The sequence below is a fragment of the Macaca fascicularis genome, chromosome 9 (genome assembly GCF_037993035.2).
Source record: "Macaca fascicularis isolate 582-1 chromosome 9, T2T-MFA8v1.1".
Lineage (NCBI taxonomy): Eukaryota > Metazoa > Chordata > Mammalia > Primates > Cercopithecidae > Macaca > Macaca fascicularis.
In genome coordinates this window covers 1,402,837-1,426,338 of record NC_088383.1, presented here as the reverse complement: position 1 = coordinate 1,426,338, position 23,502 = coordinate 1,402,837, and the positions used below count along the sequence as shown (strand labels likewise).

General features: G+C 42.0%; 1 protein-coding gene across 15 annotated transcripts in view; it reads right to left on the bottom strand.

Annotated features, from left to right (window-relative positions):
* The window catches only part of WDR37 (WD repeat domain 37), a 75,423-nt gene that overhangs the window by 51,317 nt on the left and 604 nt on the right, over positions 1–23,502 (bottom strand). For all 15 annotated transcript variants that reach the window (XR_012417321.1, XR_012417325.1, XR_012417320.1 and 12 more), the window contains exons 2-5: positions 7,974–8,151; positions 2,239–2,335; positions 444–539; positions 66–130 (exon numbers count right to left, since the gene is read on the bottom strand). Coding sequence is in view for 8 of the 15 variants with exons in the window: in XM_005564507.5 (XP_005564564.1) it covers positions 66–130; positions 444–539; positions 2,239–2,335; positions 7,974–8,111 (396 nt within the window). In the remaining 7 variants the exon portion in view is untranslated. The remainder of the gene's footprint in view (positions 1–65; positions 131–443; positions 540–2,238; positions 2,336–7,973; positions 8,152–23,502) is intronic.

Sequence of the window (23,502 nt, the reverse complement as noted above, 5' to 3'; positions counted from 1 at the left end):
CTTAAAGTAAGTATTTGCACACCTTAACCACCACATGATGGCTCGAGAGCCAGTGGCCTGCATACCTTGCTGGTGGAAGCCTTGTAAGTGGTCTTCAGTTTCTGGGAGAGCTGGCTGGTGCTGTGACTGGCTGCAGGGACAGAGAGTGACAATCAAACACAATCACACAATCAAAGACTCACAGCCTTGCAAATGGGTCTTGTGTCTTGCACAGGAAGAAAGGGGGCCCAGAAGCGCTCGTCTGACCCTGGTGACACAGAGCCATGGCGGAACAGGAACAAGAACCGAGCTCCTTATTCTCTTAGACCCACACCTGATAGTTCCTTCTGATAGTTCAAGGTTTGCTGACAGCAAAACGCAAACCAGCCAGCATCCTTCACTAAATTCCAAATGTCCTACATACATAATCTGCAGGAGAAGACTTTCACGGGAATTCACCTCACCTTTTGTTTTGAGTTGGCCCTTACTCAGCTCTGCTCCATCAATCGCTTGTCCTTCAGCAGCTAAACGTTCATTAAGAGTGTCGATTTCTCTACGTACTGGGAAGAAAAAAGTTTTCAAAAATGTAAAATATATTTTTATGTTTAAGTGTACTCACCAATTCCAAAACTTGCACACAGAAAAAATGTTATATATTAGTGTTATATAAACAAAGACGTGAATAATATTCTAATAAGCAAGATCACAATTGATAGAGTTCTCAAAAAACTAAAGAAATCATTCGAGATACCATTCCAAAAATAAAAGTTCACACATTTGCTACACTGTGGAAGACACTGCTATCAGGGTCTCAAAGATAGCACCTGCATTTCAACAGTTTCCATAGTGCTTGATTCTGCACAGTTAAAAACATTATGCTGGGCTGGACACAGTAGCTCATGCCTGTAATCCCAACAATTTTGGAGGCCGAGGCAGGCAGATCACTTGAGGTCAGGAGTTCAAGACCAGCCTGGCCAACATGGCAAAACCCCTTCTCTACTAAACATACAAAAATTAGCCAGGCGTGGTGGTGGGTGCCCACAGGACTAACCACCAAAAGAACCAAAAGCAAAAACATGCAGAAAATGTCTTCCTTTGAAGAGTGTGATGGGCTTGAGGGGTAATGGTAGATTTCTTTTTACACTGTTTGATAAATTTTTAAGCATATATGGTCATTACTTCCAAAATAAAAAAAGAAAGAAAAATTAAAGCCAAGCTAATTCAAAATTGTTTTGATTTGCCTTTAATAAGTCAGATATAGTATATGCATCAATTTTCAAATGATGGTATGTTAATAAAAAGGTAAATCAATGTTTTCTCAACTTATGGTGTACTTGGTGTAGGGAAAATTATAAGATCCATGTATTTCTTATTTTTTATTTTTTACTTTTTATTTTTGTTTTCTGAGACAGAGTCTCGCTCTGTCACCCAGGCTAGAGTGCAGTGGCGCCATCTCGGCTCACTGCAAGCTCCACCTCCTGGGTTCACGCCATTTTCCTGCCTCAGCCTCCTGAGTAGCTGGGACTACAGGCACCCGCCACCACGCCCAGCTAAATTTTTTGTATTTTTAGTAGAGATGGGGTTTCACTGTGTTAGCCAGGATGGTCTGGATCTCCCGACCTCGTGACCCACCCGCCTCAGCCTCCCAAAGTGCTGGGATTACAGGCGTGAGCCACCTACAGGGAAGGCGCCTGGCCAAGATCCATGTGCTTTTTATAAAATCACAATTTGGACTGGTCAGTGCAGTAAGCAGGATGATGAACCCCCCAAAGATGCCCATGCCTTAAGCCCATAACCTGTGAACAGGACCCAGCACAGGCACAAGGACTCTGCAGTGGGAGATGCGCTTGGACTATCCTGGAGCCCAATCCTTCAGAGGGCGGGTCAGAGAGCAAGCAGGACTCCAGCAAGAGGGAAGGGGCCAGGAGGCAAGGAGTGCAGCACGCGGACCTCCATCCTAAAATTGCAAAGAACTGAATTCTGTCACAATCCAAACACGCAGGAACATTCCTCCCCGGAGCCTCCAGAGGGATTGGAGCTTGGCCAACACCCGACTGTGGCCTCGTGGGAATCATACCAGACCCACAGAACTGCAAGATGACAAATCTGTGTTAGTTTAAGCCACTAAAATAAGTTTAAGTTTGCTACAGCAGAGCAGAAAACTAATATAGTGATGAATGTCAATTCATATATTTGACTTTCAAAGATTTCTATGGATAGGTAAAGCTATAAAAATATATTAAAATAGGAGATACTCACATTCTAAGTTTTCAATATAAAGGTTTTCAAACTCTCTTTCTATTTGACCAAACAGTTCCAGAAGTGTACTGCGAACCGAGGAAGGCAGTTTAGAATCCTGCAGAAGAAGACTTTGTTTAAAATGAACGACTGAATGAATAACTCTAAACTTTTTCCAAAGTGAATTATCTTTTATTCTAAACTCTTGTTTTGTATCATTACATATTTTTATACATAAAATGCTTAAAGAGTTTAAATTTCCAAATTTCTGCCAAGGAAACTATGAATCAAATTGTATAAATGGCTACCTAGTGTGATACGGGATTTAAAAATAAACACTCCTTCAAAATAACACAATTTTTCCCTTTCAAGAGAGGACATAAACCTACCTTACTTTAAAACTTCCAAATTTGTAGAGAAAGGCGGCAGCTCCCATAAATGAACTATTATAAACAGTCTCTGAGTGCCATCAGACACTATCCTATGAGTATTTTCATCTGCTAGACCCTCATAGAAGAGGCACCTCTGCAGAGTTCCCGCCATGCCCACTGCACTTCAAGCAAAAGCACAGTCACTCTTCCCGTCACTCTACACAACACCTAAAAGAGTGTTGTGAAGAGGAAAAAAAGAAAAATCTCACAAAAAAGAGCCAAATGTCTATTAAGTGAGTGAAAACATTAACTTTTAATTTCCCGCCTGGGCCACGTTCTTCGTGCCTGTGTGTTTCCCATACCCCTGGGAAGGCGAAGGGAAGGAGCGACATTGTCAAGTGTGGTCCAGCAAGTGAGCAGGTCCTGGGCACTAAACATATCACAGGCACTCACTGCTTGAACCCACCAGTCAACAGGAGCCTGCTAGATACAGCCACATGCCACTCCAACCTCCCTGAGGGCATGGCCTATGTACTATTTGGTATGTGTCCCCTACTCCCAACACCCAGAGTAATTTTCAAAAAAATCCTCATCAAATATTTCTAAAATAGTGTTTCAATACCTAACTTTTTTTTTTTTTTTTTTTGGAGACGGAGTCTTGCTCTGTCACCCAGGCTGGAGTGCAGTGGTGTGATCTCCACTCACTGCAAGCTCCGCCTCCCAGGTTCAAGCAATTCTCCTGCCTCAGCCTCCCCAGTAGCTGGGACCATAGGCGCGCGCCACCACACCCAGCTAATTTTTGTAGTTTTAGTAGAGACGGGGTTTCTCCATGTTGGCCAGGATGGTCTCCATCTCCTGACCTTGTGATTCGCCCGCCTTGGCCTCCCAAAGTGCTGGGATTACAGGCGTGAGCCACTGAGCCTGGCTGATCTTTAACCTTTCTATGGGACTTTTCAAATTTACATATTGCATAAACTTTTTTGATGAGCTGTAAATTTTTTTTTTTTTTTGACATGGAGTCTCGCTCTGTCGCCCAGGCTGGCGCAACCTTGGCTCACTGAAAGTTCTTTCTCCCGGGTTCACGTCATTCTCCTGCCTCAGCCTCCCGAGTAGCTGGGACTACAGGCGCCTGCCACCACACCCGGCTAATTTTTTGTAATTTTAGTAGAGACGGGGTTTCACCGTGTTAGCCAGGATGGTCTCCTTCTCCTGACCTCGTGATCCGCCCGCCTCGGACTCCCAAAGTGCTAGGATTACAGGTGTGAGCCACCACGCCCTGCAGAGTTGTAAACTTTTAAAAAAGATGCACAATATTTATTAAACCCTTCTGAGATTAACTTAAAAGACAGAAATTTTAAGGAAAAATGACAACATTTTAGCAATGTGAGTTTTACAGTTATCACAGATTTCTCACATAAACTTCACAAACTACACACACACACACACACACATATATATACTACTTTAAATACTGAATCTACAGAATTGGTACTATAGTCTCTAAACATCCTTCTAAAACCAATGAAGAACACGAAAAAAAAGGAAGGAAAATGTAACAATCAAAATTAAAACTAGGCCATCAAAAAGGATGTCCCAGCCAGGCACGGTGGCTCACGCCTATAACCCCAGCACTTTGGGAGGCCAAGGTGGGCAGATCACCTGAGGTCAGGGGTTCGAGACCAGCCCGTCAACATAGTGAAACTCCCTACTAAAAATACAAAAATTAGCCAGGAGTGGCAGGTGCCTGTAATCCCAGCTATTTGGGAGGCTGAGGCAGGAGAATTGCTCAAACCCGGGAGGTAGAGGTTGCAGTGAGCCGAGGTCACACTACTGCTCTCCAGCCTGGATGACAGAGCAAGGCTCCGTCTCAAAAAAAAAAAAAAAAAAAAATAGAAGTTCCAGTAACTACGAAACATAAGCTTGCACTGAACTGAGAATCGCTATTAGTATTTTCCCTGCCCTGTGGCCTCCGCATGCCCCATTCCCTCTCTGTGAATATCCCTCCCCACGAATATCACGTCCTCAGAAGCCCTTCTGGCTCCTACACGAGGGCAATCTCCTCCTACAGAATCAGTCCCTACTCATCTATACCCGTCATGTTTTAAGGCTCTTATTGTTCAGCAACTAATTACATCATGTCATATATACTTGAATATTAAGTGCATATTAATATAAAAGTAACTGCTAACACATGGACACAGGGAGGGGAACATCATACACCAGGGCCTGTCGGGGCGTGGGGGGCTGGGGGAGGGAGAGCATTAGGAGAAATACCTTATGTAGGTGATGGGTTGATGAGTGCAGCAAACCACCATGGCACGTGTATACCTATGTAACAAACCTGCATGTTCTGCACATGTACCCCGGAACTTAAAGTATAATTTTTTAAAAACAGGAATTGCTATGGAAAAGTAAGCTGAGAAGTCAGCATTAACCTCACTTTATAATCAAGAAACTAAATGCACAGCACAATGAGGCCTTTCCCACTAGAGGGCAACTTGAGCCCAGGAAGAGCACGCTTACACAACGACTTTCAACCTTTTCCATCAGTTCTCCCTTTCTATGCCGTTCCATTTCACGGACTCTAAAACGAGTTGTTGAATTTTCGGTACCACTTAACAAAACTCAAGACACCACTGCTATGACTCAGCAAAGCTTTTAAATGAATTTCTTTCATCACATCGACACCAACACACACCTGAAAGCCACGGGGCACATGTGCAGGGAGCAGCCAGCTCTTCAGGCCGCAGCCAGCTCTTCAGGCCGCAGCCAGCACTGTGTGCACGTGGACGTCGCAGCTCTCGGCAATGACAGACCTCCCGTGCCTGCGGGAACCTGGCTTTCTAAGCTACTTCAGACTGGCAAATCTGAGACATATAAAGTTAAACCTAACACGATGTCTCCCTCAGACTCATCTGCCCTCTCTTCTATGTTGCTGCTCCTCAACAACTGAAAGGGCATCACTCTACACTGTCTAGAACGAGACCACTCCTATGTTAACAAACACCTCCGTTCTGAGATCGCCCCTCACACCTACCATGCCAAACGCGTGCAGCAGACACCACCGCTCTCTCCCGCCCACCGCAGCAGGAAGGCAGAGCACCTCACGCTGGCCACTCACAGAACATGCTGGCTGGTCCCACTCCAAATCACTGCTCATTAAACAAATGAGCTCCGTCTAGGGAGCCAGCGTGGGAGACACAGAGGCCGAAGGTGGGGCAGAGGACGAGGCCGTGCAGCTTGGAGACCTCTGAGCTACCTTCGTGAGGGTTACCATGAGATGCAGTCACCGCCTGTGCTGTGTCACAAAGGAGAATGGGCATTCAGGGCCCAGAGGAGAACACATTCACCCCAGGCGGGGGACAACTCTAGAATATGCCAGCAGAGGGGGCTGCAGGGTTTCCACTGCTAGAAATGTACGTGAACCTACAAATTAGGAAAACCTGAGACTGCTCACTCACACTGTCCAATAGGGTAGCCACTTGCCACATCTGACTATGTAAATTTCAATGTAATTAAAGTTTTAAAAATTAAAATTTCATGTCCCGGGACACTGGCCAAATTTCAAGCACTCAGTAGCCACATGTGACTGGTGGTTCCCACATCAGGCAGCACAGATACAGATACAGACACTGCCAACACCACAGGAGTCCTGCCACTCAGCTCTGCTGTTTCCTAAGTGCTGTGTTGAACGGGGTCCCCTAGAAGTCCCATGCTGAGGTCCAAAAGCCCAGGACCTCAGCATGCGACTGTGTTTGGAAGCAGGGCCCTCAAAGAGGTGGTGAGAGTAAAATGAGGTCATAAAGGAGGGCCCTCCAGTATGACAGGTCCTCGTAAGAAGAGACTAGGACACAGACACGCACAGAGGGACAACTCTGTGAGGACACAGGGAGAAGACAGTGTCTGCAAGCCACGGACAGAGGCCTCAGGAGGAACCAGCCCTGCCCACACCTTGATCTAAGACTTCCAGCTGCCTGGAAGGACTAGGAGAAACTATAAACGTCTGTTGTTTAAGCTGCCCAGTCTGTTAAGCTGCCCAGTCTGGGGCATTTTGTTATGGGAGTCCTAGCAAAGTAATACACTAAGAATACCAAAGCTATTTTTATAATTTTATTTTGAACACTAAGTTAAAATGTAATCATTTTTTATAGAAATTAGAACCAGGTATTTATTCATATTCAATAAACCAGGTTTATTTATTCAACGCATATTCATCTAATTGGAGTTGAAGATCCTCTTCGTGGCAGCAATCATGTTGAGTTCCGGGTTCACACTGTTGTATTCAGTGTAGAGGTCCCGGCCTCAAAGTCCTGGCATAAAGTTACCCACAAGGTTCTAACAAGATCCAATATTCACAGAAGCCAATTTCTCAGGTTTAAGCCCTATCTTCCTCAGCATTATGGCTGATGAATGTGTTCCAATTGTGAAGAAATGGTTGTAAGTTTATATACAGTTACGACATATATAACCATATATTAGATATATCTAGAGTTTATTTTAATATAACATATACTGCGTCTAGGCTTCATAATACTCTTCAAAAATTCTGACAGAATTTCATCAGCTATAAACGAACTAGAAAAAGTATAAGCAAAACTTATCTTTATCAAAAATAATTAGTTCATTTTAATCTAAGGATGACATTTACTCACTGCAGCAGAGACAAGGATAAAGCCAAGTCAAATCACTAAAAGATCTGATTCCAAAAACTCTTCAGAGAACAGAAAGAGATCATTAAAAGGATATGATACTCTCCTTTTCTTGAGACTATTAGAGACAGAAAACCCAGAATTGTACTGTCCACAAAGCTGTACAAAGAATAAAACTAATCCAAACTCTCATACCTACTTTGATTTGTTATTACCTAGTATACATATGCTAACCCATCTGTGTATGCTGTTGTATTTGACAGAAGTTTTAACGAGTTTATTTTGGGGGAGTTTGGGAGGAGTGATCATTTTTTAGTAACCCAAACCTCTTTTCTACTTTGGAGAACTTTACACATTTGCCTACTTTTATAACATTACAGACATAATCACCATCTTTAAAATAAGACCTTGATCCTGGGCCCGGTGGCTCAAGCCTGTAATCCTAGCACTTTGGGAAGCCGAGGTGGGTGATCACCTGAGGTTGGGAGTTCGAGACCAGCCTGATCAACATGGTGAAACCCCGTCTCTACTAAAAATACAAGATCAGCCAGGCATGGTGGCGCATGCCTGTAATCCTAGCTACTTAGGAGGCTGAGGCAGGAGAATTGCTTGAACCTGGGAGGTGGAGGTTGCGGTGAGTGGAGATCACGCCATTGCACTCCAGCCCGGGAAACAAAAGCAAAACTCCGTCTCAAAAATCAATCAATCAATAAGGCCCTGATCAGTTGTAGCTTACTTGTCCTTCTAACATGTCTCTCGGCAGTCCTGTCCTCTCCTGCTCCGAGCTGTTGGTTCTTCGTATAGAAAGGCTATGGGATTTGCGCTTCTGTTTTGCTTGGCGAGCAGTCGAACAACTTGCGCTTTCTGTGGGCATTACTTCTAGAAGGTAGTGTCCTGGTCACTCCTGCAATAAGCTAAAAACAGCAAGAAAAGAACAGTGTTTCTGATATAGCAAGTTGAAACAAAAGAAAAACAGTGAACAAGATAATGATGATTTCTAATTACAAGTTTCCTTACTATGGTTAACATTAACTATATAATTTAGAATATGACAAATTAAGATGTTTTAAGGTAGGGACCACAGCCTTTATTAAAGGGGTAATTTCTTTATCAAATTTCATTACCATCTTAAGTATCAAATGGCAAAAAAGAAGTTTAAAATTAAAAAAAAAAAAAATAGCTCTCCCTTTACCCAACATTCCCTAGGCATAGTCTACTCCCCCCAGGGAACCAATGTTAATTGTGTATTCTAGACCACACATCCTAGACTTATGGTGTCCAACAGAGGCACGGTCTACTCCCCCGAGGGAACCAATGTTAATTGCGTATTCTAGACCACACATCCTAGACTCATGGTGTCCAACAGAGGCACGGTCTACTCCCCCGAGGGAACCAATGTTAATTGCGTATTCTAGACCACACATCCTAGACTCATGGTGTCCAACAGAGGCACGGTCTACTCCCCCCAGGGAACCAATGTTAACTGCGTATTCTAGACCACACATTCTAGACATGCCGTCCAATAGGAATACAATGCAAGCCATGGATATAAATTTTCCAGTGTCCACATTTTTTAAAATAAAAGCATATGAAATTCCTTTTAATGATTTGCTTAACCCAATGTTTAAAATATTTTATAGTCAACATAAAAAACAATGGGATATTTTATGATTACCTCTTTGAAATTCAGCGTGTATATTTACAGCATATCTCAATTCAAACTAACCACATGGGATTAAGTTATTCAAATCTCTAACATAAACATTATTATTTACCCACTTTGGGCATTTTCTACTCATTTCCTGTTATTATCCATCCTTCCTCCCAATTATATCACTACGTTACTTACTATAATCTTAGGTAATATATTTACATACATATCTTCTTTCTTCGACTACAGATTTTACTATTTTGAACATTACCTGCTGATTTTCTGCTATTACTGATCCCTCCTCCCATGAACACAATCCTATAGTCAGGCCAGCTCAGCACCTCACTGTCACAGAATGCCTGCCCCACGTGCAGCTGAAAGCAAAGCAGGACACACCCACAATTTCCCTGAAGCCAACATGCCTCCATCATCTTCATTTACAGAAAAGACTGACCCAAGTCCCAAGAGTAGCAGAAGGTTCTATTAAATGAATATATCAGCATAATGGAAAAATATTCTAACCTTTAAAATACACATAAGGCCTATGTAAACATCTAAATTCCAAGTAGACGGTTACACTGGTGACTTACGCAACAGCAATAGCTCTGTGCCTCAAGGCAAGACCTTACTTCTGGTGTGTCCAGCCCTCTTCATAATCAACTCCCTCGACATTACCAGGTGCAGACACACATCCCTGAAATGCTATTCCTTTCCTTCCAAATGGCTCTCACTTACTCAATAGCCCTAACACCTCCTTACTTTGTTATAGAATGATTCCTTTTCTACAATATTTTAAAATCACTAGCATGCCCTTCTTTTTAAACAAGTCAGCCTGTTTTGAAAAGTAAGTTTATCTAAACATAAAGGAGAGTTTTTTTTTTTTTTTTTTTTTTTGAGTCAGAGTCTCACTCCGTCGCCAGGTTGGAGTGCAATGGCGCAATCTCTGGTTCAATACAACCTCAGCCTCCCGGGTTCAAGCAATTCTCCTGCCTCAGCCTCCCGAGTAGCTGTGATTACAGGCGCCCACCACCACGCCTGGCTATTTTTGTGTTTTTAGTAGAGACAGGGTTTCACCACATTGGCCGGGCTGGTCTCAAACTCCTGACCTCGTGATCCACCCACCTCGGCCTCCCAAAGTGCTGGGATTACAGGCTTGAGCCACCACACCCAGCCAAGGAGAGTATCTTAACAGAGATGAAATGTATTCACAAAAAATTTAGAGTGTCTTCCATAAAGGTTATTAATAACATAAACAAGATCTTTCCTGTTCAGTTTATTAAGCATTCTAATTATAATCCTAAATACCAAGTCTGAAAATATTTTTCTAAGAGAAAATACTGTCACTTATAAAAATTTACTTCATTTAGATTATTTTTAATATTATAAATAAAATAGTAGAAATCAACATATTTAACCTTGGAATTCAAGGAAGTCGTAGCGTTTTTCTAAGTATCTCTTCTAAATATTTCTAAATATGAATATGAGTATATACAGTTTAGCTTTGTTTCCTGTTTCTTACATACTATGCAGAACTCTCATATATAAATTTTGTTACGAAAACCTCTTTAAAAGCCAAGCATAACCCAAAAATGTTAGAAACCTGGAAGACAGCTTGCCTATTATTTAGGACAGTTTTTAAAAGCTTTAATCACAAGCTTCTAGTAACTCTCAACCAAAACAGTCGTGTGAGTTATGAAGTCTCCACTTTTTTTTTTTTTTTGAGACGGAGTCTTGCTCTGTCTCCTAGGCTGGGGTGCAGTGGTGTGATCTTGGCTCTCTGCAACCTCCATCCCCCAGTTTCAAGCAAGAACCTCGTGCCTCAGCCTCCTGAGTAACTGGGACTATAGGCATGCACCACCATGCCCAGCTAATTTTTGTATTTTTAGTAGAGACAGGGTTTTGCCATGTTGACCAGGTTGGTCTCAAACTCCTGACCTCAGGTGATCCACCCACCTCGGCCTCCCAAAGTGCTGGGATTACAGATCTGAGCTATCGTGCCTGGCCTCAACTTTTTATTTTGACATAACTGCAGATTCACAGAAAGTTGCAAAGATGGTCCCTATTTCCCCAGTGGTTAGATCTTACATCATTACAGTACAATTTGTTAATTTCATTAAACCAACAAAATGACATTAGTATAATGTGTGTATAGTTGTCACTCTGTTACATACATAAATTCCTTTAGGTGCCACATGTTCAAGATACGAAACACTCCCCTCACCATACAGATCACCCACTAGTTACTCCAACTCCCTGGCACCATCCCTCGACTCCTGATAACCATTAATCTGTACCCAACTCTACAACTTTGTCATTTTGAGAATGTTACATAAATATGATCAAAGAGCATGCACACTTTTTGAGATTTTTTCCACTCAATTTAATGGCTACGATCCAACCAATTTTCTGCATGTATCAAGTTTCTTCCTTTTTATTACTAGCTAGCATCCACAGTATGGACATTTAACCATTAACCATTTGTTTAACCATTCACCTGATGTAAAATATATATACATATATACACATATTTATATATACTTTCCATTTTTTTACTATTACTAATAAAGTTGCCATGAACAATAATATACAGGGTTTTATGTGAACCTAAGTTCTCATTTCTTTTGGATAAACGGCCCAAGGATAAGGGTGCTCAGTCACAGGGTAAATGTATATTTAGCTTTAAAAGAAATCTTGATATATGATTCACACACCAATGTAAGACACCTATTAATGACTCAGTATATTCAGGAAGTTGTGCAATCATTACCACAATCAACTGTACATTTTTATCACCCCAAAAAGAAACCCCACACCCATTTGCCTTCACTCCTCATTCCTCCCACCCACATCCCAGCTAGCCTTAGACAACCACTAATTTACTTTCTCTCCATATGAATCTGCCTGTTCTGGCCATTTCATAAAAATGGAATCATACAATATACACTCTGGTCTATTACAACTGGCTTCTTTCAGTTAGGACAATGATTTCAAAGTCCATCTGTGTTGTAGCATAGTGGTAATGTATTCCCTTTCATTGCTAAATACAACTGATAGACATTTGGTTGTTTTCATTTTTTAGGTTATTATGAATGTTAATGCACAAGTTTCTTATATGTAGATACTTTTATTTCTCTTGGGCATACCTGGAAACAGAATTGCTTATGTTTAATCATGTTTAGTTTTTGTGGTTTTTTTCCAAGAAAGTGTCAAACTATCAGTATTTTCCAGGGTGGCTGTTTCATTCTACATTCCCATCAACAACACACGAGAAATTCAGTTATCTACATCCTCAGCAGCATTTGGTATTGTCACTACTTTTTTATGCAAGTTTATGTCATATATGAGAAATTTTGTGCCATGTATATAACGCATAGTCATCAAGACAGGCAATTTAGGGGGTCCACCACCCCAGTAAATACTGTTTTTTGTTTTTTGTTTTTTTTTGAGACGGAATCTCCCTGTCGCCCAGGCTGGAGTGCAGTGGCGCGATCTGGGCTCACTACAAGCTCCGCCTCCTGGGTTCAGGCCATTCTCCTGCCTCAGCCTCCCCAGTAGCTGGGATTACAGGCGTCCACCACCATGCCCAGCTAATTTTTTGTATTTTTAGTAGAGATGGGGTTTCACCATGTTAACCAGGATGGTCTCCATCTCCTAACCTCATGATCCACCTGCCTCAGCCTCCCAAAGTGCTGGGATTACAGGCGTGAGCCACCGCACCTAGCCTAAAATACTATTTTCTTAAGGACACTCACCCTACTCTGAATGTATTCCCTCTATCACACTGTATGTTTGTACCTTTTAACTCTCTTCTCCCTAGCCTCCCTCCTCCCCCAACTCAACCTTCCCAGTCTCTATTATCTATTTTTCTACTGTTTACCTCTATATGTTCACATTTTTTAGCTCCCACACGTAAGTGAGAACATAACTTTTTGTGCTTGGCTTATTTCACTTAAAATAATGGCCTCTGGTTCTATCCATGTTGCTGTGAATGGCATGATTTCATTCTTCTTAGGGCTGAATGGTATTGCAGAGTGTGTGTGTGTGCACATTTTATGTAGTCATCCGTCAATGGGCACTCAGGTTGATTCCACACCTTTGCTATTGCGAACAGTGCTGTGTAAACCCGCAAGTGCAGGCATCCCTGTGTCACTATTTTTTTATTTAGCTGTTCCGTTAGCTGTGTAGTATCTCACTGTGGTCTTAATTTACATTTCCCTGATGGCTAGTGACACTATCTTTTCACGTGCTTGTCATCCACATATCCTCCTCAGTGAGGTGCCTCTTCACTCCCATTTTCTAATAGTATTATTTGGGTTTTTTAGTGTTGAGATTTAAGAGTTCTTTATACTCTATAGTACGAATTATATGTCACATAGGTTAAACTGCAAATCATTTCTCCCAATCTGTTGCTTTTCATTCTAACAGAGTTTTTCACAACACAACACCTCTTTAATTTTGATAATTTTTTTTCTACGCATCACACTTTTAAAGTCATGATAAGAACTTTTCATGAATCCCTAGGGGCCAAAAATTTTCTCCTGTTTTCTCCTGAATTTTTTATAGTTTTCTGTTTCACATCTAAATTTATTACCTATATGGTACTTACCTTTTTATAAGGTGTAAAATTTAAGTCAATGTTTTTTTGTTGTTTGTTTTCACCTGTGTATCCAGTTATCCCAGCCCCATTTGTTGAAGATGATCCATCCTAGATTGAACTGCTTTGGACCTCTGTCAAAAAATCAACTCGCTATATTTGTATGGGGTTTTCTTGGTTCTCTATTCTGTTTCACTGACCTTCATATTTATCCTTCCACCAACAGCAGTGATATGGTTTGGCTATGTCCCCATCTAAATCTCATCTTGAATTCCCATGTGTTGTGGGAAGGACCCAGTGGGAGGTAACTGAATCATGGAGGGGCAGGTCTTTCCCGTGCTGTTCTCGTGATAGTGAGTAAGTCTCACCAGATCTGACGGTTCTGTAAGGGGGAGTTTTCCTGCACAAGCTCTCCCTCTCTGCCTGCCGCCATCCAGGTAGGATGTGACTCACTCCTCCCTGACTCACTCCGCCTTGCCTTCTGCCATGATTGTGAGACCTCCCCAGCCATATGGAACTGTAAGTCCAATAAACCTCTTTCCTTTGTAAATTGCCCAATCTCAGGTATGTCTTTATCAGCAGTATGAAAATAGACTAATAGAAGCACTTTCTATTATTGTTCTGTATAAGTCTTAAAATCAGTTACAGTGATTCCTATTAAATCTTTCTCCATTTTGTTATAGCTGTTCTAGTCCTTTGTCCTTTTACATTTTAGAATAATCTTTTACATATCTACAAAAATCGTGCTGGGATCTTGATAGGAATTGTGTTAAATCTGTACATCAATCTGGGGAGAAATGGTATATTTATTGAGTGTTTTAATCTATGAATACAGTATTTATTAAGATCTTACTTTCCTCAATGCCAAGGATTTTTCTGCATAAAAGTCCTAGTATCGGGCCGGACGCAGTGGCTCACCCCCGTAATCTAAGCACTTTGGGAGGCAGAGGCGGGCGGATCACGAGATCAGGAGATCAAGACCATCCTGGCTAACACGGTGAAACCCCGTCTCTACTAAAAAATACAAAAACTTAGCCGGGCAAGGTGGCGGCGCCTGTAGTCCCAGCTACTCGGGAGGCTGAGGCAGGAGAATGGCAGGAACCCGTGGGGCGGAGCTTGCAGTGAGCTGAGATCCATCCACTGCACTCCAGCCTGGGCGACAGAGCGAGACTCCCTCTCAAAACAAAACAAAACAAAACAAAAAAAGTCCTATGTATCTTCTCCATTTTACACTAACGTCTCTCTTTTTTGTGTGTAAGTTTAAATGCTACTGCATTTTTATTTTGGTTTCCACATGTTAACTGCTAGTATAATTACAACTGGATTTTATGTATTAAACGTGTACGTTCTTGCTGAACTTACTTAAATTTCAGGATTTTTTGTGGATTCCTTGGGATTTTCTATGTCAACTATTATGTCATCTAAAAAAAAAAAGGACAGTTTTATTTCTTCCTTTGTGGTTTGTAAGCCTTCTGTTTCCTTTTAGTACCTTATTGATTTGGCTACAAATCCCAGTACTATCTTAAATTACTATAGTGACAGCAAACATCCTTGCTTTGCCCTGAATATATGGGTGAAAATAGTGTTATTCACCATTAAGTTTGATGCTAGCTGTAGATTTTTTTGTAGATGCTGTTTATCAAATTGAAAACGTTTCCCTCTATCATTTATTTTCTGGGTTTCTTTCACAAATGAGTGCTGAATTCTATCATGTTTTTTTCTGAGTAGCTTTTCTTTTTTGACCTACTGACAGGACCAATTACACTGATGACTTTCAAATATTGATCCAACCTTGCAGCCACAAAATAAACTGCACTTTGCATGGTGTATCATTCATTCTCTCTCCCTCTCTTCTCTCCTTTGCCTTCTTTTCCTGCCTTCTTCTAGGGTAAACATTTTTTATAATTTCATATTTATTTACCTACAGTATTTCTGAGTTTGCCTCTTTTGTATAACTTTTTTAGTGGTAGCTCTAGATTTTACATTATACATTTACAACTTACTGTAGTCTACTGATTATCAACATTTTACCAGTTCACATAAATTATAAAACCTTACTTTCCTCTATGCTTCTTTACCTTTCCCCATTTATAACGTAATCATAAATATATCCTCCACATACACTGAGAACCACACCACAGTTATGCTTCAAATTCTAAACGTAATTTAGAAAATAAATGAATGCTGAATTGATCGATATTTTTGCTGTCCATTGTTTGTTCTTCCCTCCTGATGTTCCCACGTTTCTTTTATCATTTCCTTTCAGTTTAGAGAATTTCCTTTACTTGTTATTTTCACAGAGTAGATCAGCTGGAGATAAATCATGTGAAGGAAATTTTCACTTGATATAAATTTCTGAGTTGATAGTCCTTTTCCTTCAGCACCTGAAAAATGTCCTGCCACTTCCTTATGCCCTCCACAAGATCCACTGTCAGGCCAGGCACGGTGGCTCACGACTGTAATCCCAGCAGGCGTGGGGGAAGCCGAGGCGGGCAGATCACCTGAGGTCAGGAGTTCAAGACCAGCCTGGCTAGCATAGTGAAACCCCGTCTCTACTAAAAATACAAAACTAGCCAGGGGTGGTGTGGCGTTGCCTGTAGTCCCAGCTGCTTGGGAGGCTGGGGCAGGAGAACTGCTTGAACCTGGGAGGCAGAGGTTGTAGTGAGCTGAGATCACACCACTGCACTCCAGCCTGGGTGACAGAGCAAGACTCCATATCAAAAAAAAAAAAAAAGATACATTGTCACTCAAATTGTTTCCCACTACAGGTCAAGTGGTATCTCTCTTACCACTCTTCTGTCTTCAGTTTTCAGAAGTTTGCCTGGATGTGTCTTAGCATCTTTGTGTTTATCTTCTTTGGGCTTATGCTGCTTCTTGAGTCTGAAGGCGTATGGCTTGCCAAATTTAGGAAACATACAGCAGTGATTTCTTCAGACACGTTCTCCCACCTCCACATCCCCCCACCCTGTCCTCTTTCTAGACCTCTGACGACACAAATATTGCATCTTCTGTTAAAGTCCCACGGCCCCTGAGGCTCTGCTCACTTTTTTCCAGTCTACATTCTCTCTGCTGTTCAGACTGGGTAACTTCGGTTGTTCTGTCTTCAAACTGACAGCTTCTTTTGTCTTTCCTCTCCTTTCTGCTGCTGAGGCATCCACGGAATTTATTTCACATATTCTATTTTTCCCTTCTAAAATGTTGTGTTTCTTTTTTACATCCTGTATTTTCTTCCTGAGGCTATTTGTCATTTGTCTCGAATGTTAATTGGTTATTGAAACATTTTTACGATCGCTGCTTTAAGGTCCTTGTTAAATAATTCTAAAGTCTGCGTCATCTCTACGTTGGCATCAGTGGTCTTTTCTTATTCAGGCTGATATTTTCCTATGAGTGTGGTGAGGTTTTTCCATAACTGTGGTGTGGTTCTCAGTGTATATGGAGGAAATATTTATGATTACGTTATAAATGGGGAAGGTAAAGCAGCATAGAGGAAAGTAAGATTTTTATACTTTACGCGATTTTCCATTGAAATCCTGACATCAGACTCAGGATCTGATGTAAGTCTTCTGTTAGAGCAGGCCTCTGCCAGGTGGATGTGGACAGTGAGGTGGAAGCTGAGATTCCCACTCGGCCTCCACGGACCCCTGCATGAGAAGGGAAGTTCAGCCTCCTCCCAAACCTCCACTCCCACCACCAAGGCTGAATCAGGGCTGCCTCCTGCTGCTCCCTACACAGTCTCCCCCACACCACGGAGGGGTGGCCTCATGACCACAGGGCAGCAGTAAAGTTCTTGAGTTTTGCAAGGTCCCTCTTATGACATCCTAGCAGGAAGGAGGCTGTGCTCTGTCACCACCCAGAAGTAAAACCCCAACTCCTCAGCCAGCCTTCTCTGACAGCAACCCTGCAGAGAAGAGCATCTCATCCCAGCTTGTCATGAGTAGGAATCTGAAGTACCTGCCCAGCCTCTGATTAGCAGGGTGAGGGTGGTGCTGCAGTGTTTCCTACGGTATTTAGCTGGAGGAAAGCACTCACCGTTGAAAAGTTCTCCGCTACGTAGGCTGCCCCTTTCCTGGTCTTTCAGCCAGACAGCAGGCTTTTCTTGGGCCTTGTTTTGTCTGAGCCCTTTTATACCTGCACTGCTAGCTTATCCAGCACAACGTGTGAGATACATGAGGCAAAAAGAAAACCCAGAGAACTAAGTTTCGTGTCATTTCTGTGGTCCCAATGTACGAAGCAAGCCTACTTTCTTTTCTCCATCTTTCAGTCTTTTTTTTTTTTTTTTTTTTTTTGACAGAGTCTTGCTCTATTCTCTAGGCTGGAGTGCAGTGGCGCACAATCTCGGCTCACTGCAACCTCTGTCTGCTAGGTTCAAGCAATTCTCCTGCCTCAGCTTCCCGAGTAGCTGGGACTACAGGCACCCACCAGCACACCTGGTTAATTACTGTATTTTCAGTGGAGACGGGGTTTCACCATATTGGCCAGGTTGGTCCCGAACTCCTGACCTTGTGATCCGCCTGCCTCAGCCTCCCAAAGTGCTGGGATTACAGGCGTGAGCCACTGCACCCGGCCCACTCTTACATTTGTTTTATATATGGCCAGTGTTTTTAGATGTACATAGTGGGAGGAATAAGGAAAAATAAGTCTCCATCTTTCTGCAAGCACAAAGTCAAGAATCATCTTTTATTCTGAAATTGCATATGTGTAGGCCTATTTTTAAAGGAGAAGAAAGCAAGTCTTGCTTTACAACATAAAACACAGTTACTTTGTAGTTTATAGAGTATGTTTTGTAAAGGAAAAAAAGAAACCACATCAAAAGCCTGTGAAAGCTGTCCTGATACGGCCTCAGAGAACAAGGGAGACTTTGTCTTCAGTTAAATGAAGCAAATAAAACCAGCAAAGGGTTTCCCTTCCCTCTCTTAAGAACTTCATCTGTAGAAACATTCCTCTGCATTCCAGACATTCTACAAGCTGGTTACCAAAAATGCAGAGATTACAATATCAACTCTCCTTTCTCATCAAAATTATAAGTTTTAGATCACTTATTTTATCTCACTGGGTTTTCCAGCCTCTCCATAAGTTACATGGTGTTCTCTTTGGTTTAGCTTGCTTTCTTCGCCACTTCACAAAATAATCAATACCGCTCGCAATCTTTTTCTGCTGATCAACTGCAACCAAATGTATGCATTTCCTATAATCATCTCCATGGAACTTGGCACCAAATACAGACTTTTTCATACTGCAGTAATACTTATCGTCTCTGTATTCACACCCTCCACATTTTTTCCCAGCATCTGTACTGGTCCTATCACTACTTCTTTCCTTTCACACCAGATCCTCCATGGAAACTCAGTCCTTGGCCCCCCACCAAAAAAAAAGCTCAAGACCAGAAGTGTTTCAGAATTCAGACGCTTTCAGATTTTGGAATATCCACATATACATAATGAGATATCCTAGGGATGGGACCCAAGGCGAAACACAAAGTTCATTTATGTTTCATATATACCTCATGCAAATAGCCTGAAGGTAATTTTTTTTTTTTTTTTTTTTTGAGATGGAGTCTCCACTGTAGCCCAGGATGGAGTACGGTGGCACAATCTCGGTTCACTGCAACCTCCGTCTCCCGGGATCAAGCAATTATCCTGCCTCAACCTCCCAAGTAGCTGGAATTACAGGCACCCAACACCATGCCCAGCTAATTTTTGTATTTTTAGGAGAGAGGGGGTTTCCCATGTTGGCAAGGCTGGTTTCGAACTCCTGGCCTCAAGTGATCTACCCAGCTCGGCCTCCCAAAGTGCTGGGATTACATGCGTGAGCCACCACGGCAGGCCCCCTGAAGGTAATTTTATTTTGCCCTAGGGGATCCTGAATAAACTATGTTGCAAACCCACATTTTAACTACAACCTGTCTGTCACAAAGTGAGGTGTGGAAATTTCCACTTGTGTCGTGTTAGCACTCAAAAAGGTTTGGATTTTGGAGCACTATGGATTTTGAATTTTTGGATTAGGATGCAACCTAATAGTAGCAAAAATCTTATTTAAATGTTTAATAACCAGTTTAGGGGGTTTTCAGGTTGGTATCATGGGAAGAGGGGCAAGGAAGTGGCAGGTGTTTGTAAAACAACTACTTAAATGGTATACCATGGATCTAAAATAGACAAGGGAAGTGAAAACAGAAAGAATTAATGGAGAGATACTGGAAGAAAGTTGGTGGACTGGCAGATCTACCAGAGGCTGAAGAGCTACTACAAATAATTGCTGTAAGGCTTAAATGGATCAATAAATACAAAGAGTCACTAATCCTCATAACATCCCTATGAGACAGAGTTCTCAAATCCAATTAAGAGCCTTTCAATACAGTCATATCATCGCTTAAGGATAGGGACAAGTTCTAAGAGATGTGTCGTTAGGTGATTTCGTCACTGTGGGAACATCAGAGTATACTCACACAAAGCTAGATGTACAGCCTACTCCACACCTAGGCTAGATGGCTGAGCCTGCTGCTCCTAGCCTACAACCCTGCACAGCATGTTACCGTATTGAATACTGCAAGTAACTATAACACAATGGTATCTATTTGTGTATCTAAACATAACTACACATAGAAAAGGTACAGTAAAAATAGAGTATTACAATCTTATGGTACCACCATCTTACATGAGGTCTGTTGTTGACCAAAACATCATTTGTTATGTGGCATCCAATTGTATTTAACAGACTAAACACTAATAAACTGATTATAGAATGTAAAGAGAAAAAACACACTTCTTCACTCCAAATATAACCACCTTTAACCTCTATGCACTGTTTTACCTAAATATAAACAGAGAGAAACCTGAGATTCCAAAACGTAATTATTTTCCTTCAAAATATTGACATTTACCCAATATTATTGGGCAGATTACCATATTAAAAAGAAGGCTTATGTAGATTAAATGTTCTTCTGGTTTTTAATAAAACATTATTTTCAAGAAACTATAAATAGTCCCTTCTAAAAATTCAATCTCTTTATCCTACCATGGATTTAACAGAATAAACTCTCCTTCTGAACTCTTAACTGATTTACAGTCTGTCCAAATCATCTGCCCCTAGTATATGTTGCCATGCCATGTACGTAATATACCCCTACTGTTTGTAAGCAGTCAGAAACAATAGGCACACAGCTTTGATGCAGCACAGTGCTCTCCACAAAACAGGCACTGGTCAAACATTCAACAAATTAATGAAACCCATAAACACATTTTGTGTTAGCAGGCTAAATTCCTCATCTTTAGAAATGCTGTAATATTGGGCCAGGCATGGTGGCTCACGCCTGTAATCCCAACCCTTTGGGAGGCTGAGGCAGGTGGATCACCTGAGGTCAGGAGTTCAAGACCAGCCTGGCCAACATGGTGCAACCCCTTCTCTACTAAAATACAAAAATCAGCTGGGCGTGATGGTACACGCCTCCCAACTACCCGGGAGGCTGAGACACGAGAATTGTTCCACCCTGGGAGGTGGAGGCTGCAGTGAGCTGAGATCATGCCACTGCACTCCAGCCTGGGAGACAGAAATGCTGTAATATTAAATAGCATCAATACACACTTAGCTTTCTGCTCTTTCTCAATAGATTCTTTTCTATATATTTTTTTCCTTTTCTTTTTTTTTTTTTTTTTTTTTTTTGAGACAGAGTCTCACTCTGTCACCCAGGCTGGAGTGCAGTGACGTTATCTCGCCTTACCACAACCTCTGCCTCCTGAGTTCAAGTGATTCTCCTGCCCCAGCCTCCCGAGTAGCTGGGATTACAAGTGCTCACCACCATGCCCAGCTGATTTTTGCATTTTTAGTAGAGACGGGGCTTCACCATGTTGGCGAGGGTGGTCTTGAACTGCTGACCTCAAGTGACCCACCCGCCTCAGCCTCTCAAAGTGCTGGGATTACAGGTGTGAGCCACCATGCCCTGCCAACGAATTCTTAATTTACATTTTCATTTGAAACAAAAAAACACAAAACATTACTTTCAGTTTCATATCCAGTAGGATTTTAAACATTTTTCTTTCATCGAAGCAAAAACACTTGCTTAAATGGTTAATTTCATAAATGTTAATCAAATGCAAAATGGTTAAGGAATATAATTTCCACATGGCATTAAAAATAAATTGGAGAAATAAATTGAAAATTGAATAAAATGTGATGGAATTTCCACCAGAAGTTTAATCAAGTTTGTAGTAACATTTTATCATAATAACACTGTTAGATGAATTCCTAGTGGGCTGAGACACCAAATTCAACTTCTGAGCAATATCGCGGAAGAGAATGGTCTCTATAGGCAACCTCAGAAATCTGTCATCAGAATTAACCTGCTTAAAATGTTTTGTCATTGACGAAATGAAGGCACGGAATACATATGCCATCAATTCTGTGGATGACAATGAATTAGGAAATATCATTAATTGGATAAATAGCCATCAAGATTTTCAAAAGATCTCAGTAGTTAAAAGAACAAGTTTAAACCAAGGATGAAATTCAACAGATGTAAAATCTTTTCCCTGAAAAAATAAGACAAGATAAATAAGAAAACTCTTAGTTTCACCTCGGGGAAAGGGTCTTAGGGATTTTAGTTCAGGGCAAACGCCCAAAGTGAACAGTCTAACATAGCTACCCAAGAAGAGGAGAAGGGAAACACACTCACTCAAGATCTCCCATATACAGCACTTTGCAAGAATGGCTGGCATATATTACATAACATAACCTTCCCAATAACAAAATGAGGCTGATATGAACACCATGTTAGAGGACAGGAAGTGGGAACTTAGGAAGGCCTCCCCAAGGTCACGCTGCTGTTATGAGACGTGGCTGGTGTACACGAGTCCCTACTCTGTCTCCTGTGAGCAGTATTAATAGAAAGGCAGCGTCCAAACCCAGGGGATAACAGACAACTCCATTTGTTCCACATTGGTCAGTTCATATTTAGATACCGTGTTCAACTACTGGGACATTTCAAAAGCTATTTTGAAAGACTCGAATTTGATCAGGAAAGTAACCAGAACAATGTGCGTGTGTGCTGGGGTTGGGGGAAGTTCAGAAGAGGAAGAAAGATCCTGGAGATATAACTATCTTGAGCTTTCTCATTCAGAGGTAAACAATTCCTGCAATACTTTTATGACCGTAACTCACAGGCCAACATACTGAATTTAAGAGAAAAACACTTGAAGGTCAATAAATGAAACTTCTAAGCAATTAACACTTTTCTACAATGGTATTAGCTTCAAGGGACAAATGTTTTACCGTTTAAGATAAATGACAAAATCTCTAAAAACCTGGCAGACCTTAAGATATTTTCGCTCACAACCTGAAAAATTTTATTTATTCAACTTTGTTTAGTAAATGAGTACATTATTGTTGCTCTTGTGTTATTCCGGTGAACAGCTGTCTTAAAATAATGTTTCCCTCCAGCGGTGGCTGCTTACAGGGGGAAAGGAAGGAAAAGGAAGTCTTCAAAAGAGGAACAATATCATGGCGCTGTGTTAATCACTTCAGCATCCGCCACTCTGCACTCACCACCCTTCTTGAAGCTGACCATCCCCACTCTCTGGATAGAAGGAAAGCCATTCTCCTCTCCGAAGGGCCTCCCAAGTGCTTCCCTGGAGACGCACTTCCCCGGGATGCCCAGGCCGAAGCAAAGGGGGAGGGGAGAGACCCCGGGTCGAACCCTTCTGCCCCCAACCCCTCCAGCACCGCCCCGGGCCCTCCAGCGCCCCCAACTCTTCCTGGACTCCGACCTCTTCTGCACTGCCCCGGGCCCCGATCCCTCCCGCACCCTGGTCCCTCTGGCACCGCCACGGACTTCTCCTGCGCCCCGACTTCTCCTGCACCCTTAACCCTTCTGCACCACCGCCCTTCCTGCACCGCCACGGGCCCTCCAGGGACCCGACCCCTCCTGCACCACCATGGATCCTCTGCATTCCGAGCCCACCTGCACCCATCCCCCACTATGCCCCGACTGCCCCTGCACCCCCTTGAGCCCTGCAGTGTCCCGACTCCTCT